The sequence below is a fragment of the Amblyomma maculatum genome, chromosome 1 (genome assembly GCF_055883805.1).
Source record: "Amblyomma maculatum isolate TAMU_Amacu chromosome 1, ASM5588380v1, whole genome shotgun sequence".
Classification (NCBI taxonomy): domain Eukaryota; kingdom Metazoa; phylum Arthropoda; class Arachnida; order Ixodida; family Ixodidae; genus Amblyomma; species Amblyomma maculatum.
In genome coordinates this window covers 470,822,027-470,841,025 of record NC_139344.1, presented here as the reverse complement: position 1 = coordinate 470,841,025, position 18,999 = coordinate 470,822,027, and the positions used below count along the sequence as shown (strand labels likewise).

Below are 18,999 nucleotides of genomic sequence, written 5' to 3'. Positions count from 1 at the left end.
TGGCGCACTTTCTTCTGCTCTGACATACTCGGATCAGCACGCCTAAAAATGCGGATCCCGTCCACGTAGTAACTTTCAATACTTTCGTTAGGGGCTTGGCAGCGAGATTGCAGCGCCTATTCCGCACTCTCTCTTCGATCATTGGCGGTGTAGGTCGCCAACAGCTGGCCACGAAAGAGGTCCCATGATGGTAGTGTCGTTTCATGGTTCACGAACCACGTCCCCGTTGACTCTTCGAGAGCATATGTACACATTAGGAAGCTTCCTTTGCTCACCCCAGCCATTGTAATTGGCGACCCGTTCAAATTGGTCCAGCCAGTCTTCCGCGTCCTCATAAAGATCGCCATGGAAGGACGGTGGCGTTCGAGACAGGAGGACGACAAACTGAGGTGAACACTCTCTGTTAGCTACAATGTTCGTGTTGGATCTATGCATGCAAAAAAGAGGCCGGAACTCAGGCGACTGATCTCGAAGGCGGCGGCTGAAACTGCGATGAACCGGTGTCAAATTCGTGGTGGCTCTCGGTTGCCCTTGAGGGGTGGAACTCAGCAAAAAGTAAAATTGCACCCCCCACCTCCACCACGAAATGTAACGAGTACAAGGCAGCGAACACTGAACGGATCGGCTCCACACACTACACTCAGTTTCGTCCTCTTCTTCGGTTCCGAGAGGCACGCGGCAATGTATATATTCCACACCTAACGCGCTCACCTTCAAAGTCATAACTCTTTCTCTACCGCCCCAAGTATTACGATTCAGGCAGTCCACCTATTTCCCTCAAGCTAGATACTCATTCAATCCCACAAGTATCAATTCAATGCAATATAATAGGGCGAAAGCCTTTAATACCTCAATGGTGTTGGCAGAAGGTTGTCGACAGAATTTTGTCAGCAGAGGTGTCACGCTTTCGAGAGCGAAAGTAAAAATAAATTAGTAAACTTTTCTCCACCGATAATCGAACCTCCATCCCTTGGAACTTCAGCCGAGCGCTTTACCAACTGCGCCACGCCCCGGATCGTGACACGCTGTTCATAATTCCCCTTGTCTATCATGAGGATGATAACGGGATTCCGCGAGTGACAGATACTGCCCTTTTCCTTTCCTGTAAAGGAAATATAGAACACCAGTGAACTTTGCTGAATTCAATGAAATGCTGGTTGTGTTCAACAAGGGGCGCGCGATGTACCATCACGACATGTCATGACGTCACCAGGTGATTCACGAATACACGAAGCTCCGCCGGGCATCCGATAGGCGTCCGTGCGGCGCCTTTCATTTGCCGCTTCCTCGAACGCCACACCACACGGCAAACAGAAGCTAACCCAGATGTCTGGATGGTATTAGTCAGCGGGCATCAGGGGTATCTTAAATTGATTTCCAGTATAGAAAAAGCGCAGCATATGTCAATTCTCGGCGAAGACATGTACCACGCTGTAAAGGAAGGGAGTATCGTCGGAGCCAAAGAACAGAGGGAGATAGAGGTGCCGTAGTAGAGAGCTACAATCCATCGTGCTCTAAAGACTTTCGTCTCATTGCACTTTAGGGTTCCAAAGGGCCCTCTATAATTTCATCAACACAGTGAAGATGTTGCGTACGCCGACAAAAAGCCGGAAAAATGGCTTGAAAGAGGTCGACGCACCCACAAAGATTTGACAGCAGTATGCACAAACAATTCATAGTATTAGTTACATAATGGAGTAACAGTCTCTACATTAGAATAATAGCAGCTAGGTGCTTTAGAGGAGAAAGCTGCGGCATTAATGAGCTTTCCGAAAATTCGTGTGCTGGGTCTAGTTTTCACTCCCATGTCCTTCCATTTATCCACAAACTTGCTTATGAAACTTTCATTCGCACTAAACCTGAATATGCCTCCCTCATTAGGAATCCACCCCAGTCATACGTAATTAATGTAATACAATAAGTAAAGAGTGGCGCCGCCAGATTTATTGCTTCATGCTATGATTGTAGAACCAGTGTTTCTGGCATAAAAACGTTGCTTGACATACCGCCACTTTCTTTGCGCCGTACAATTGTCAAATTCTGCCTTTACACAAGGTATATCACAGTTTTCGTCACTTGCACTGCACACTTCTACTCCCTCTCAATAAAACATCGTGTTTTCACTTCTTCACACCTGTTCCCTGATATATTTTAAATGTTCCTATTGTTTGCGATTTCATTTTTTCTTGCTGTCCTTCTTATGTAATGCCCCGCCAAGGAGTCAATAAAGAAAATAAATGATGATTATGATGCGCAAGGAGAAGTCACAAAAGATTCTCCATACACAAAGTCAACAGACCAACCAGCTGATTCGCCGCATAGCCAACCACCGGGCTGGCTTACGCGAGTGAAACACACTTTGCCTCACCCAGGATTACATTAAAAGCCGCGCCAAATATGCACTCCCATACCTACCCCTCAAACAAAACGAGAGAGACCGGATGAACGCGCTTCTTCGAAGTTTCACGAAAACGGCTCTATGACTTCCCTCCAGCACATCTACCGCCCGACTCCTCAAACTCGGTGTACACAACACTTTCTAGGAACTTAGGGAGGCTACATTAACGGCATTAATTTCCCGCTAATAGAATTCGGAGCTGGCCGCACTATATTGTTACGAGCCATTAAATTGTTTATTTCTTCTTTTTCAACAGCTGCAGGCATGCGGTCTTATTATATATCTAGCGCGCGAATCAGTTCTCTATTTTTTGTTTGTTCATGCTCGTTCTCGCGAGACGCGGCTTTATCATTTCCTTTGCTGCGGCATATGTTTCGAGATATATCTCGAAGAATCCTAGCCACGCGCTTGTATTTCTACAGTGTTCCTGGTTATGCTATTCCCTGTCTGCGGTTTTATCCAGAAGTTTCTATGCTGCTTTTAAATTGAGCCCTGAGGAATGAAACGGCCATTCTTTGTTCGACGACCGCCGAGCACGATTGGTGCTATCACCGACGCCGAATCGCTGAGTTATTTTGCGGGCGCAAGTCAGCCCAATAAAGAGTTTGTTCAGTTCACTCCCAGACTTTTCATTCATGACATCGGCCTTGTCACTACCACGTGACATCTGTTGGAGGTGCAGAATCCCTGTCAACGTGAATATGTCGCTGCAGACGGAACCAGCAGGGCAGGTACAGCCTCTAGTTTTCATCCAGCCCCGTGCGCTCCGCCAGCTTCAAAGGACGACCGGATGAGGACGCCGAAGACTGGATTGACATTTTCGAGCATGTGAGATTGTTCAACGCTTGGGACGGCACAGCAAAGTTCAGACAAGTGTACTTAGTTTTTCAGGAACCCGTCCAAATTTGGTTTGAGAATTGAGAGGCTCTTTTGTAGGATTGAGCCACTATTAGGACAGAGCTGTTGCATAGGTTTACAAGTACCATCTGAAAATAAAGAGCCCAGTCATTCCTTCAATCAAGAATCCAGCTCCCGAATGACTCAGTTCTCGCTTATGTAGAGGCAATGGAGCGCTTATTTCGCGGCGCAGACCCTGAAATGACCGAGGAAGAGAAAGTGCATTATTTAATCCAAGGTGTCAAAGAATCGCTTTTCACGTGCCTCGGCAGAAACCCATCCCAAACTGTAGCTGAATTCGAGTGAGAAGCATCCTCAATAGAGCGAGCCCTAGATGTCCGAACTCCACAGTAAAACCGGCCTCTTCAAACGTTTTCTGCAAACTGCGACGCCACAGCTACATATGAGGGTAACCTCCGAGAGATTATCCGTGAGCTCGTTCGAGAAGAGCCGCGCCGATTCCTCCTATCAGCAACACAGCCGCAGGTTTGCGTCGCTCACGGAAGTCATCCGTGAGGAAGTCCAACAGGTACTGGACATTCCTGAAGCGACGGCTCAGAAGGCTTCAGTGCAAGAAGCAGCAGTGATGAACTATGCTACTTGACCTTGCAAGCCCTCGCGGCTATCGTCCTGTTCCCGAAAGCCGCAACTTGGACCTCACCCGCCAAGCCTACGAACGACTTCCAAGCCCCAGGAAGTTCGACGCTTGGAGTACAGCAAACAACCGCCCACTCTGCTGCCACTGCGGTGAGGCCGGCCAGATTCTACGCCACTGCTCATAAAGACGCATCGGCCTCCGATGATTTGCAGTCGACACCCCCGATTCCGACCCGGTGAAAAACAGCAAGAAATCGAGGACTATTTGCGCAGCGGTGAGTTTGCGCCACCAAGCCTGTCGGTTGAAGTCCCCATCGGCGTACAGGGCCCGCTTTGCATCGATAGGCCGCAGCTGCGATAACATTGTACGAGGCATGTGTCCAGGCCCCCGTGCGGGCAACTAAAGGTAGCGACCTTTCGAGGTGAGGTTGCTATACGGCGAACTAACGAAGATCCTCAGCCGCCGACGACGAGTAACAACGACGCCGCTATCACGCCGACACTACTTATGAAGACTCCGTCGACGTGCCCAGGCTTCAAAGTGACACCGCCGCTATGCACGACGTCAACATGCACGATGACGCGACCAGACGCCAAGCTGACACCACCGCCCAGAGAAGTGACGACGGTGTGCACCAGCCGTGACCTGAACGCAAGACGAAGCAAAGATCAATTGGCCTTGGTGACCCTGGCCCAGGACATTCTTAACGCTTAATGTAATGCGTTAAATAAAGTTGTTTCCTCCTCCTCCTCCTCGAACACAGAATCCAACATGCGATATGAGGATGCAAAGGAGTTACTTCGAAGTTGCTGTCGACGGTCGCACGGTTACCGCCTTAGTGGACGCCGGAGGTAACTATTCTGTTATTAGTAGAGCGTTCGCCGCTGAGCTCAAGAAAGTGACAACCACTTGGGATGGCCCGATAATCCGCACCGCTGGTGGTAATTTTATTATGCCGTACAGGCGATGCATCGCAAGAGTGGCGTATATGGGTGCACTTATCCTACGAGCATCGTGGTCATACAGAACTGCTCGGGAGATGTCATTTTAGGTATGGATTTTCTCAATGAGCACCGGGCGATCGTCGACCTTTCGCTCAAAACGTATCGACGCATCATATCACTCTGAACGCCCTCGACGAAGGCTTGCCCATGCCGCCCCGATCAAGCGTCGTCCCCTGTGTGGGCAACGTAGACATCTAAACCTCTGAAGGCGTCATCGAAGGAAACATCTAGTTGCTCTTGGAACACGGACTGGGAATCGCAAGAGGCGTCGCCCATTTCCGTCATGGACAATCTCAAATGCTGGTGACGAACTTCACCGAAGAATACCGGAACCTGAACAAGGGCACAACGATCGTTTTCTCGACGAATTAGCGGACGTCCAAGAAGCATTCAACCTCCCCGACCAGCCCGCAGACGATTCATCCAACCGAGGAGATCAGTTCAGGTTCGGCGTAAACCCAGCACTACCCCGAAGAGCGCAAGACCAGATTAAAGCTCTTCTCGAAAGCAACAGCGAATGCATTTCGTCCGGGTCGAAGGTGCGGCAAACTCCATTGGCAAAGTACCGCATTATCGTGGACAAACATGCCTGACTTCTGCGCCAAAGCCCATACCTCGTATTGCCGCGAGAACGCCAAGCCATTTGCGAGCAAGTCGATGAAATTCTTCGTGACGACGTCATCCAGCTATCAAACAGCCCCTGGGGGGCACCACTCGTTCCGGCGAAGAAGAAAGATGGAACACGTGTTTCTGCGTCGATTATCACCGCTTGAACAGCATAACAAAGAAGGATGTTTACTCTCATCCTCGCATCGACGAGACACTGTACCGGCTCTGCAAAGCAAGGTACTTCTTTTCGATGGACTTAAGGAGCGGCAACTAGCAAAATGAGGTCGACGAAAGAGATCACGAGGATACCACGTTCATCACACCAGACGGCCTCTTCGAGTACAAGGTAATGCCACTCGGCCTCTGCTCCGCACCCGCGACATTCCTGTGATTAATGGACACTGTACTTCCTAGCTTGAAGTGGCATTTTGGTCAGGTGTAATTAGACGACGTCATTTCGACCTTTGAAGACAACCTGAAAAGGCTTCACACAGTGCTCGACGTAATCAAGTCATCAGGGCTTATACTGAAAGCAGTGCCACTTAGTTTACGGGGTGCTGTTGATTCTACGCCACATCATAAGCAAGAATGGTGTTCGTCCAGACCCATACAAAATAGCTGCGATCACGCAAATTCCCCAGCCAGGTGATAAGAAAGCTGTACGCAGATTGCTCGATTACCGATAGTTCGTCAAGAAGTTTCCGTCCGCGCCCCGCCGAATCTCGGACGCTGCTTAAAAAGACAGACGTGTCATTTGAGTCGAAAATACCGCAATCAGAAGCATTAGAACATAAGCGTCGCTTACAGTGCCACCTAATACAGAAGCATACTTACGTAAAGAGCGGACATTGGAGCCTTTTCACGGCCGAGCAAGTAAGGGTCTGACCACCCGCGAGGCGGCGTAGCGATGTTCGCTGCCACTCCACCTCAAAGGTAAATAGCTTATGATACGTACACCGGCTTGCATCAAAGCGTATGCTTTCCTTTTTCTTTCCATATAAACGTTGATGCTGCGCCGGTCATGTGCCGCCGGTTACGCTCACATCACCGTGCTTTTCAATACGTCACCTCGTTTGGCCGGTAACCTGTTTCCTTTTCTCTGCAGAAATAATTTTGTTGTTTTTTGAGCTAAGAACGGTTTTAGCAAGTCATTTGTTGCGCAACGTGAACGTATTTTGCACGTGTAACATAGAATAGCAGTTGTGACGCACTTTTCGTGTGCAGTTACTGTATATTTTTGGTTCGTGTTTCTCTGAAGTATATGGGCATTCCTTCGACTGCGTAATTTTTGAAGACAGCTTTAGGACAGAGTATTTTCGGTGGCTGTGTGTTGCGCATTTGAGATCGTTTTGTGAATGGTGCTTACTTCGCTGTATTTGCACAATGCATGTGCTTTTGCCGCTTCGTAAGCACCATTTTTGCATGCCGAATTCCTTGTTATGGCTAAAGCATTCTCGTTGGGGTCTAAAAAGCGCTGCTGCCTGTTCGTGGCCTGCATTTTGACGACATCTACTGCTATTAGTCGTTAACAGTAGACACCCTGTAATACCTTTGCCATACGGGCAGAGGGCAATTTTGTGCGCGATCATGAGTATAAGCTTAGTATTGGGTTACTATTATGAATTCAGTGTGGTGTGTTTAAATTTCTCAACAGCCTAATGATCAAGGCTGATTTATAGAATTTTGGCGTGGGCTGTGCTGCATTGTTTCCTCCTTACTTGTGTCTACCAGTTCACAACCCCGTTTCTGTTGTTCTCACAGGTGATGTTGCAGAGGAAAAACACACAGCTGGCATGCGAAATTTTTTCATCGTGACAATGTTCCGCGTGCATCACCATACCGTCAATCTTGTTGCTCTTTGTATTATAATGTATTTTATAAAATGTGATCCAGTATTCTTTCTGCGCCATTCAATATGGAAACAAGAAAATTAACTTTTTTTGTATGGAACCACTGCCTCTTTGTGTGCCACTGAGAAAAGCGGCTCGATAACGGCAAAAAATTACAATAACAACAGCTCTGATCGTATTATTCTAACCTGCATGAATTAACTAAGTCACGCGCGCTTATATTCTGCGCGAACCTTGTCGGCATTTCTTGTAAAGAGGTTGCGACCCGCGACTTTATTACGTCCGTATGCATGGCATCGTTAAAGCACTTGCACGCAACTTTAGACGATGTAGTTGAATATTTTACCAGCCACAGGTAAGTCTAAATTCAAAGCATGTCTATCGAAACCGTAACCGAAACAAAGCAAATCATGTGCCGAAAATCTCGGAGGACGAAATTGGCGGTCTGACCAGCCGCTCGGGGCGCTGACGCTGCTCGGCCGCAGGGCCCTATGAAAGTGTCCGCTCTTTACATAAGTATGTTTCTCTATGCCTACCTGTCCTCGGCATTTTTATCAAAACGCAGTCTGAAATTCATACCGACGCAAGCAGCGTGGGTCTAGGCGCCGTCTTCGTTCAGAGGAATGCCGGATTAGAAAATATTATCGCTTATGCTAGCAAGTCCCTCTCAAAAGCCGGAACCAATGACTCGACGACTAATAGGAATGCCTCGCGATCATCTGGGCTATGTCGAAGTTCCGTCCGTACGTATACTGTCGGCCATTCAAGGTAGTAAGCGATCATCATGCGCTCTGCTGGCTCGCCAATTTGAAACACCTTTCAGACCTCGCACAATCGTACTTACGCCTCAAAGAAGTTGACATCACAGAGGTCTACAAGCCCGGATGCAAACATTCTGACGCCAACTGCTTGTCCCTGGCCCCTGTGTACGCCCCTCAAAAGGCGACGACAACACCTTCTTGGAACCAGTACGCGCCAGCAGTTCCCCTGCACTGCAGTGTTCGGACTCTGAGTTGAAAGATCTAGCGGACTACTTAGAAGAAACGATGCTTCCCCCTCCGAGTGTGTTCAGGCATCAGTTGTCGCCCTCCCTCCGCGCTGCACAACGATGTTCTAGTGAAGAGCTTCGCATCCAACAAGACTTCCTTGGCGTACCATACGAACTACGAAAGGAAAGTCTGCAGGCTTTCCGCGATGAGCTGACAGCAGGGCACCTCGGGATGGCGCGCACATTACATGGGATCCAAGAGTCGTATTACTAGCCGCGGTTACCTGCCGACGTTGCCCATTATGTACAAGCGTTCCGTGACTCCCAGCGATGCAAGACGCCCCCGATCAGACCAGCTGGGCTACTAAATCACATACCGCCCCCAACCAAACCGTTTCAACAAATTGAGATGGATCTGCTCGGCCCCTTTACGACTTTATTTGCGGGTAATAAGCGGGTCATCATAGACCTTACCCGCTACGCCGAGGCTGAAACCCTGCCCAACGGTACCGCAGCAGATGTTGCTAAATTTTCGTCGAACGGATTCTCCTGCGACACGGCGCTCCTGAGGTGTACATCACGGACAGAGGAACTGCATTTACGGCTGAACACACGCAGGCCATCTTGCACTACAGCCAAACGAGCAACCGTAGGACAACTGCCTATCATCCCCTGACCAACGAACTTACGGAGTGCCTCAACAAAATAATCGCAGGCATGATCGCATGTACGTGGACGCCGAACACAAACCCTGAGACGCCATCTTGCCGTACGTGATCTTCGCGTATAACACGCAAGGAGACAACCAGAGCGACCCTGTTCAAGGTTGTCTACGGCAGAGAGCCCACGTCGACGCTCGACGCAATGCTGCTGTACGTAACCAACGAGGACAACTTTGACGTCGCCGCCTACATGCAGCATGGAGAGGTAGCCCAACAACATGCACGGCTGCGTATTAAAGGCCAACAGTGCCCCGACAACCGATGATACAACTTAGCGACGATGCCACGTAGAATACAAGCCTGGACACCAAGTCTGGGTATGGACGCCAATTCGCCATCGCTGAATAAGTGAAAAGTTCTTGCGTCGATGCTTTGGGCCATACAATATCCTGCGCCGCGTCGAACTCGAAAATGAAGTCATTCCCGACGACACGACAGCATCACAAAGACGGCGCATACGCCCATAAATCATACATGTTGTTCGTCTGAAGGCATATTACGCGCGTTAAAGAATCCATGGTGTTTACACTTTGAAAATGTTTGTGTTTAAGTTGTTTTATGTATTTTAAAACATTGAGGTGCTGTGTTTTACACAACCACTGAAATGCTTGTTCTTCTTCGACAGCTGCAGGCATGCTCTCTTATGACTGTGAATCTAGCGCGCGAATCCCTTCTGTAATCTTTGTTTGCTCATGCTCATGCTCATGCTCGCAAGACGCGGCTTTATGATTTCCTTTCTTGCGGCATATAATTCGAGATGTATCTGGAAACGACTGCCGCTACGCGCTTGTATTTCTACAATGTTCCCAGTTATACTAGTCACTATCCGCGGATTTACCTACGTGTTTTTACGCCTTGTTTATATTGAGCGCTGACGAATGAAACGGGCATTCACTGTTTGACGACCGCCGAGCCCGATTGTTGCCATCACCATCACCGAATCTCTTAGTTATTTTGCGGGTGCAAGTTAGCTCAATAAAGAGTTTCTTCCATGTACTCCCAGATTTTCATTTGTGTCATCGGTCATCATCATCAAAATTAAGCATAATAGTAACACACCCTGTTGACTGGGTCCCTCTTTCTCCTAACCTCCGCTCTAACCTCATCATATCTCCCATCCCTATGAACATGCACCCTGAGCGAGACCAGGGCCGAAGGGTACCAGGTCTCGCGCCCTTCACAGAAGGTATAGCGAAGACCAAGAGGTGGTCTACGTGGATGTAGCGGTATATACTTCAGACTCCCGTATTTTCCTGGCTGTGCCGACAATCAAACAAAGCTGCTTACTTCCAGCTCAATAATCACCAATTCCACCACAGAGGCAGACGAGGCAGCCATCGCGCTGGCTCTCATCTCTACATCTATCGATTCCAAATCTCCCATTCTAATTTACGCCAACGACTATATATCCAGCACCGCCGCTCGTTTATCACGCTTCTGGCAGCCCCGGTGCCCCTAAGCCTCATCTGGGCGGCAGCACATGCTGGTCTCCCTGACAACGGGGAGGTTAATTCCCTGGCCCGAGGTCTTGCATTTCTGGCTGGAGGTATGGAGCCCCCTCTACAGGCCCGGGAGCGCCTGCTCTGCTTCCGTGATACTGTCTCGAACGAGCGGGACATACGAAGAGAATATACACCCCCAGCCCCATCTCTCACCAGAGCGAGGCCGCACAGTGGCGAAGCTTGCCGAGTTGGACTGCTCCATACTCTGCACGTCTACATGCCCAATGCACAGACCAGTTTTCCTCATCACGCAGACTTTGCGGTCAACCAGGATACTTCCTGCACATCTTTCTTACATGCCCCAGCATTCCTCATACCCCATCATCGAACTCGCAGAATCTTACTGGGAGTCTCTTATGAAGAGCACTTCAAATGATGACGAGCGCAGATCATCTCCAGGCTATAAGATAAGATAAGATACTGTTTATTTCATGTTTTTCCAAAACATAGGGAGATGAAAGAAAAAGCTGCTGGACAGCAGTTTGACAAGCTTTCACCCCCTTATTCACAGACAGCAGAAGAGCGCACAAAAGACGTGTCCACATAGGTCATCCGTACAGAAATCAGTTCAGTCGTTCAGTCGTGTCCGACTCTTCGTGACCCTATGGACCATGTCACGCCACGCTTTCCGGTCTCTCACTATCTTCCTAACATCACATAACTACATCTGCAGCGCCTCGAGGATGCCATCTAACCATCGCGTTCGCTGCCTACCCCTTCTCCGGCGACCCTCAACCTTTCCCAACATCAAATCTTTCTCCAGCGACTCCTCTCTTCTCATCAGATGACCAAAGTAGCTGAGCTTTAACTTTAAAATTTGACCCTCCAATGAGCAGTCGGGGTTTATGGTCGACAATATCGACTGATTTGATCTTCTGGCAGTCCAAGGAACTCTCAAGAGTCTTCGCCAGCACCACAATTCAAACGCGTCAATTCTTCGGCGGTCAGCCTTTTTCACAGTCCAACTCTCGCATCCATACATCACAACTGGAAAGACCATAGCACGAGTTATACGGATCTTGGTTGGCAGACTAATATCTCTGCTCTTTACTAGGCGGTCAAGGCTAACCATTGCTCTCTTCCCCAGAAGCAGGCGTCTCCTAATTTCATGGCTGCAGTCGATGAAGTCGTGAGCTCTGCTGTGTAGGGCCACCCAAGATAGACAGGTCATGGCAGAGAGTTCTGACAAAATGTGATTCACTGGAGAAGGTAATGGCAACCCACTCCTGTATTTCCTGCCAAGAAAACCCTATGGCCAGTCACAATACCATTAAATAGCATAGCGTGACATGGTCCATAGGGTCACGAAGAGTCGGACACGACTGAACGACTGCACTGAGTCTCCTTCCGAGGTAATCTTGGAGCCCAAGAACAGAAAATTAGTCACAGCTTCCACTTCTTGTCGATTGATGCTCCAGGACTTGATAGGGATAGAAATACACAGTGATGAATCTATGAGGAGGATTGCTCTCCAAGGTCTTTCGTTTGCCTTGTAAGTGTCTCTCCCGTGTTGTAAGGGAGCACCCAAGTGCCATGCCTGGGGCTTCGCTCCCACTATTTGTACGTGGCAAAAATGTTTGTACCACCACCACCAACCATCAGTGGAGACGGAGCTAGGCAAAGTGCTCGAAAGCAATAACCATCGAGACGGCGGAAGCAGAAACTAGACGCCGTGGCTCCGCAGTTTCGGGGACCACGAGCTGCCGCATGAAGTTATATGGGCGCCATGCACCTCTAGGCGTGGAGGACGTTACAGGGGCGACGCCTGATCCGCGCGGCTGCCACGGGGGTAGACACGACGAAAACAGGGGCTTTGGAGCTGGTGCGGGAAACACGCAAGAGGTTGCCCGCCTGGGCTGGCGCATCGCGACCTGTGCTTCGGATCGTCGAGTCGCCCCTTCGGATACGCATCGGAGGCCCTAGCGAGAACTTCAGGTGACATCGTTCATCAGCTTCGTTAAGACAAGTACCAATGGGAACAGTCTCCATTTTCAATTATTATTTACAGTTAAGAACTCTAAAAACTTTAATGAAAACCCTTTTCGTCATTTGCGTAAAGCCCAACTGCATGTGGAATTACAGTGCGTGTGCATGATTATGCTTACAGTGTAATGACCGTGCAAATTTATTGTTTTGTTTATTCTGACAATAAACATAGGTTTTTATAATGTACACCTCTCTGGATTTCGCGACTAATCTTCTAGATATGTAGATGACAGTGGTGGTGCCGACAAAGGTGATGAGTTTTGACTTGCAGCGCTACATGTGGCACGCATCGGCGATGGCGTAGGGGGTGTTAATTTTGTAGATTGCAGGTCTTCAATTATTTTGCCCTTTGTTTGATAGTGAATGAAATTGTATATTATGCCATGGAGGGTGTTGTCCGTGCGCCGATGTAGGCACGCAGGGAGTAAGAAATGGCACCCATGCGGAGTTCTGAAATCCGCACCTAGAGGCAACCCCGCGGCTCAGGCGGGGTGCTGACAGTTAAAGGGTTGTTACACGAATTGATCCGTACACGGGCGGCGGCACGGGCAGCGGCATAGTAGGTGTAGTCAAAGGTGCATAGAGTCCGGAGCAGCACTCCGTTAGTGGTCGTGCGGAGGTCAAGGCCCCCTTCTGGTCTAAAAATGGTTTTGAAGCCTTCTGCTGGGAGACGAGGCAGAGGATCGTGGCGGCGGAGAGTGGCGACAGAGGAAATGGTGGTTGACGGTGGAGTGTCGGAAATGAATGGCGTCGAGGCAGGCGATTGTGACACACTGAGCTGGTGGGCCGCAGCTGCACGAATTCCCTTCCCTGCCCGGACACAGTACGAGCCTACTTCAAGCTCGGCAGGGGTGATTGAAACGCCTTCAACTTTGTAGGCCATGTAGGCGGTTTCAAAGTTTGCGAACGGCAGCGGTAGTCGCGGCGACAAATTCAGGTGTGACGCAAAAAACGAAGCCCCGTGCTGCACAGGAGCTCGTTGTCGAGCGCCGGGGGCTAAGTTGAGCGCATCGGTCGAATGGCAAAGCACAAAATGTAGTCCAGAAAGGCCTCAAGTGGACGGAATTGAGCTCCGAAGCTGACCATCGGATCATCTGAGCATCAACGATTGCGTTGGTGAAGATTCGTGGAAAGAGTTTGAGGAGATCCTGTAAAACAGGTCAAAAATCGTGAAGCCCATGAAGAGCCCCTCTATTCAGCTCCGCGTCGTAGATGACGCTTCGCGAAACTAAAACGCGTCCATATGCTGTGCGATGGCAATGCACGTTAAAGCTCCCCAGGTGGTCTATTTTACTCCTCAGCCCTCCACTACGGCATTCCTTTCTTTCCGATTTCATTCCGACCTTTCACCTTTTCCTTACAACGCGGGTCAGGTATCCACAGAAAGTGTGACAGATACTACACCTTTCCTTTCCTCACTACTAATTATTACATTCACTTCCGGTTAGCATGTCATCACATCCATTGGCCGTCTACATTAGTCGTATGGCTGATGTCGAAGTATGCTTGAGTTTGCTTTTACATTTCTAGCTCTAATTACTTAATTAATCATCCTACCGACATAACGGTTTGACAACACCCGCATATCATCCTCTATCGATCACAACCATTCTAGCTCTTCCGACAACGACACAACAGCTGCGAACACGTTGCCCACATAGCCTAGTAAAGCTTTCGCTTTAAAAGGTTATCCCTAGCGCAGGTGGCCTCCTCCTGAGTATGCCAGGCAGCCGAGTGAAGCCCTGAGTGCTTCCGCACTTGAGCCCGCTTAGAAATGTGGCGGTAGCGCACCTGGTGATGTCGGCGATGGTGACCGGCCGCCCGGAGTGCCAGGCTGCTCTGAAACTCGCCGCGCCGCGGGTCTCCATGGCAAGAACGGGAACGTGCCTCCAACCGACGGTGTGCATGCCCTCTAGTATGCCACACAAGAGGCCCCCTCCACCGACGCATGTCACCACGGCGCTGGGAGACCCAAAGCCTTCCTGACGGAGATCCTCGGCAACTTCTTCAATCATGGACGCATGACCAGACCTGCAGGGCAGCGATGTTGGTACACCTCAGTTTCCAGTACGCGGTCAGTGCATACATACAGGTTGTCCACGCTAACTTGAGCCGAGCTTAAAAATTAAATTTGTTCATTACAGTTTAAACCGTAGTATAATTTTAAACCTTCTGCATACAGTTACCAGCCACTTGTGCACCGCAGGCAAATTTTGGGTTTGCAAAAAATTAAGTTACGAACTGGTTTAAGCAATAAATGTCAGTTCTAACGTTTTGTAGATTGACATTTCAGAAACCGTCATTCTTTTCTTGCGATGAGACAAACCCCACGTATCGAAATACAAAAAAATCACATGACGAGAGCATTTCTACACCGCAATTATGCTGCATCAATCGTGGTTTGATTGAACGAAGTCACTTGCAGCCGGGGATGCAAACACACACACACACGCACCTGTATATATTATTCACGTATATCGTTTTTCTCTTGTGTGTCATCGCATTTACATGTACGCCCTAACGGAATCATTCGAGTTTGTGTCCCCGACACACGCATAATATATATAAATAACTGAAAATGGTCATGGCGAAAACCTCTTTAATACTGATGTTTCGGTCGGGGTCCGGCCTTCATCGGAGTGAACAAATCTAAAGTGGGAAAAAGACTTTTAAGCCAGTATCTATCAAAAAATATGACTAGTAACAGAGCAAAGAACACACTTGGCTTTTTTACACAATCAGAAATGATAATAAAAACAAGACTACATCAAGAAATATGATTTGTAACAGAAGCAAAAACACACTTGCCTGTTTAGATACAATCATTAATAATAATGAAAGGTACAAAAGAAAAACTCGAAAGATGGCAAGTGCGAACACACATGTCAAAAACCAATTAGTCAGCGTGGAAAAAAGGACAGTGCACCAGGTCTTTCGTTTAAACCTGTGAGATAGTGTCGAATTTATATATTGAATGTGACTCACGGGTTTCTCTGTCATGATGCGTCCTAAAACCTGACTGCAAAATGGTTATTATTTTGTCGAATGAGTGGCCGGGAATGGTGACGTGTTTGGAAAGCGGAAGGTTGGGGAGAGATGTGATAAAGTTATATTCCCTGATCCGCCCAGGGTAGTCTACAGGCGATCACAAAATGCACGTGGCATGCTGACTTCTAAACTTTCACACATCTCGGAAGGCTGCCGCCCGTGTAATAAGCCTAGGCGTAAAATATGTGCACAGGTGACCACTTCAGTGGTTCAATTTCCCTTTATAGATCTGCTTGTAGCTTACGGGGGTCTCGGTTCTGGCAGTCTTGAAGCCATAGGTAGTGTAAGAGGGTTCTAGCACAGCTTTCGCCCTCGCTCTTGATCACGTTCTACGTGACGCTGGCGGTAACAAAGGACGTTACACGTCCACCGCCTTGTCTGAGGGTGGCGCTGGTGAACACTCTCAAGGTTCGTATACAGACAAGATAAATACCCAAGAAAGTAGCAGGGGGGACAGCGGCCGATATAGCAAAGTTGAAAGAGCACCGGACACGTTATTCGGAGGTCGTGGGTTCGGTTCCCACTATCGGCACGTTATTTTTTCTTCGACTTTTAATTATCTTTCCACTAAACAGATTACATTACTAATCTCTGTGATATTCCAAGAAAACATAAAAAAAGACATAAAGTACGATCTCTAACGCTTTCCTTGGCCTCGCCGACTGTTGGCTTTTTTCCTTAATGTATTATAACGAGCACCCTCATTTACCCATAAAGAAAGGTGTTAGGCAAGGAGACACAATCCCCCCAGTACTATTCACAGCATGTTTAGAGGAAGTATTCAGAGACTTGGAATGGGAGCAGTTAGGGATAAGGGTAGATGGAGAATACCTCAGTAATCTGCGATTTGCTGATAACATTGCCTTGCTAAGCAACTCGGGGGATAAACTGCAAATAATGATTGATGAGCTAGACAGGAAAAGTAGAAAGGTAGGCTTGAAAATCAATATGCAAAAGACTAAGGTAATGTTCAACAGCCTCGGGAAGGAACAGCAGTTTACATTAGGTAGCGAAATACTGGAAGTAGTCGGCGAATATGTCTACTTAGGACAGGTAGTAACCGCAGATCCGGACCATGAAAAGGAAATAACAAGAAGAATAAGATTGGGATGGAGCGCATTTGGCAAGCACTCGCAGATTATGACTAGTAGCTTACCGGTATCGCTCAAGAGGAAAGTATACAACAGTTGCATCTTGCCTGTACTCACCTATGGGGCTGAAACGTGGAGGCTAACCAAGAGAGTTCTACTTAAGTTGAGGACAACCCAGAGGGCAATGGAACGAAAAATGGTAGGGGTAACATTAAGAGATAGAAATCGTGCAGATTGGGTCAGAGAAATAACTCAAGTTACTGACATTCTAGTAGAGATTAAGAAGAAGAAATGGGCATGGGCAGGACATGTAGTGCGAAGAGAGGATAACCAATGGTAGCTGAGGGCAACAAACTGGATTCCAAGGGAAGGAAAGCGTAGCAGGGGGCGGCAGAAAGTTAGGTGGGCGGATGAGATTAAGAAGTTCGCAGGGGTCAAGTGGATGCAGCTAGCACAGAACCGGGTTAAGTGGAGAAATATGGGAGAGGCCTTCGCCGTGCAGTGGGTATAATCAGGCTGATGATGATGATGATGACTTTTGACCTGTGTATTCGCATTTCACATCTTTTGAGTTTTTCCTTTGTACCTTTTATTATTATTACTGATTGTATCTAAACAGCAAAGTGTGTTTTGTGCTCTTTTACAAATCATTTTTCTCAATGAATTCTGGTTTTTATTATCATTTCTGATTGTACAAAAAAAGCCAAGTGTGTTCTGTGCTCCGTTACTAGTCATAATGCTTGACAGATACTGGCTTAAAAGCCATTTTAAAACTTCAGATTTGTTCACTCCGACGGAGGCCGGACCCCCGCCGAAACGGTAGTATTAAAGTTTTTTTCGCCGTGACCATCTTCAGCTATTTGCTTACCCCGGATTCAACGCCTTTTCACTTCGGATACATATATACATCGCGGACGAGCTGCGGCAAGGCTCCTCCTTGCGTATTAGTGGTCCCACCTCAGACCATACACTTCAACTATTTGTTCTTCGCAATAACATCCTGTACCGTCGCAACCTTCGCCCTGATGGACCTCCGCTCCTGCTCGCCGTTTCCCAGTGTCTCATCAGGACAGAGGAGCTGAGACACTGGGGAACGACGAACATGACCTACCCACCGCGGGTCACTTCTGTGTCTCACGAGCGTACGATCGGGTCCGACGCGGCTTCTTTTGGTCCGGTCTATATCGCAGTGTCCCCTTCATGAATCACTGCCTTGTCGTGGCGAAGGGGCTTACGAAACTTGCTGAAGTCGTGAGCTCTGATGTGTAGGGCCACCCGAGATAGACAGGTCCGGGCAGAGAGTTCTGACAAAATGTGATTCACTGGAGAAGGGGATGGCAACCTACTCCAGTATTTCCTGCGAAGAAAACCCTGTGACTAGTCACAATAGCATTAATGATATGGCACCGGAAGATGAGCCCCCCAGGTTGGAAGGCGTCCCATATGTTACTGGGGATGAACAAAGGGCGATTCCTAGTAGCTCCAGGACGAACGAAGCGGCTGGGCTAAAGTCAAAAGGAAGTTCAGTTGTGAATGTGTCGGGAAGCGACCGAAAAGTCCGATGTTGCAAGGAGATATATCACATAGCAACATGGAATGTAAGATCTATGACGCAAGGTAAACTGGATGTCGTCAAGCGAGAAATGGACAGATTGAACATTGATATCTTGGGGATCAGCGAGCTCAAGTGGACCGGAATAGAAGAATTTAATTCCGGCGACCATTGTGTTTTTTCTTGTGGGCACGAATCCAGGAGAAGGAACGGGGTCGCTCTCATAGTAAACAGAAGAATGAGCAAAGCAGTGCTAGGGTACAACCCCAAAAACGACCGAATGATTTCACTTCGGATCAAGGTCACCCTTTCAACATAACAGTCATCCAAGTCTATGCTCCAACCACTACTGCTAAAGAAGCTGACGTTGAGAGATTTTATGCTGACGTGCAATGCCTTTTTTGATCCCACTCCATCATCAGACATCCTTGTTCTCTTAGGAGACTCGAATGCTAAGTTGGGGAGTGAAGAAATATCCGGAATTACAGGCAAGTTCGGTCTTGGTGAGCCAAATGAATCTGGGCAGAGGCTAGTAGAGTTTTGTCAAGAAAACAACATGACCATAGAGAATACCCATTTTCAACAGCACAAGTGGCGCCTGTACACATGGACTTCACCGGACGGTCTGTACAGGAATCAGATTTATTATATTCTTTGCCAGCAGAGATGGAGAATCGCTATACAAGCAGTAAAAACAAGGCCTGGGGCCGATTGTGGCACCGATCATCAGCTTCTTGATGCCAAATTTAAGCTT

At 48.3% G+C, this 18,999-nt stretch overlaps 1 protein-coding gene across 1 annotated transcript in view; it reads right to left on the bottom strand.

The window, feature by feature from the left end:
- Nucleotides 1-18,999, bottom strand: part of LOC146209948 (serine dehydratase-like) — a 154,605-nt gene that overhangs the window by 62,968 nt on the left and 72,638 nt on the right. Inside the window, exon 5 of the mRNA XM_084605433.1 lies at nt 14,346-14,585. Coding sequence (XP_084461559.1) covers nt 14,346-14,585 — 240 coding nt within the window. The remainder of the gene's footprint in view (nt 1-14,345; nt 14,586-18,999) is intronic.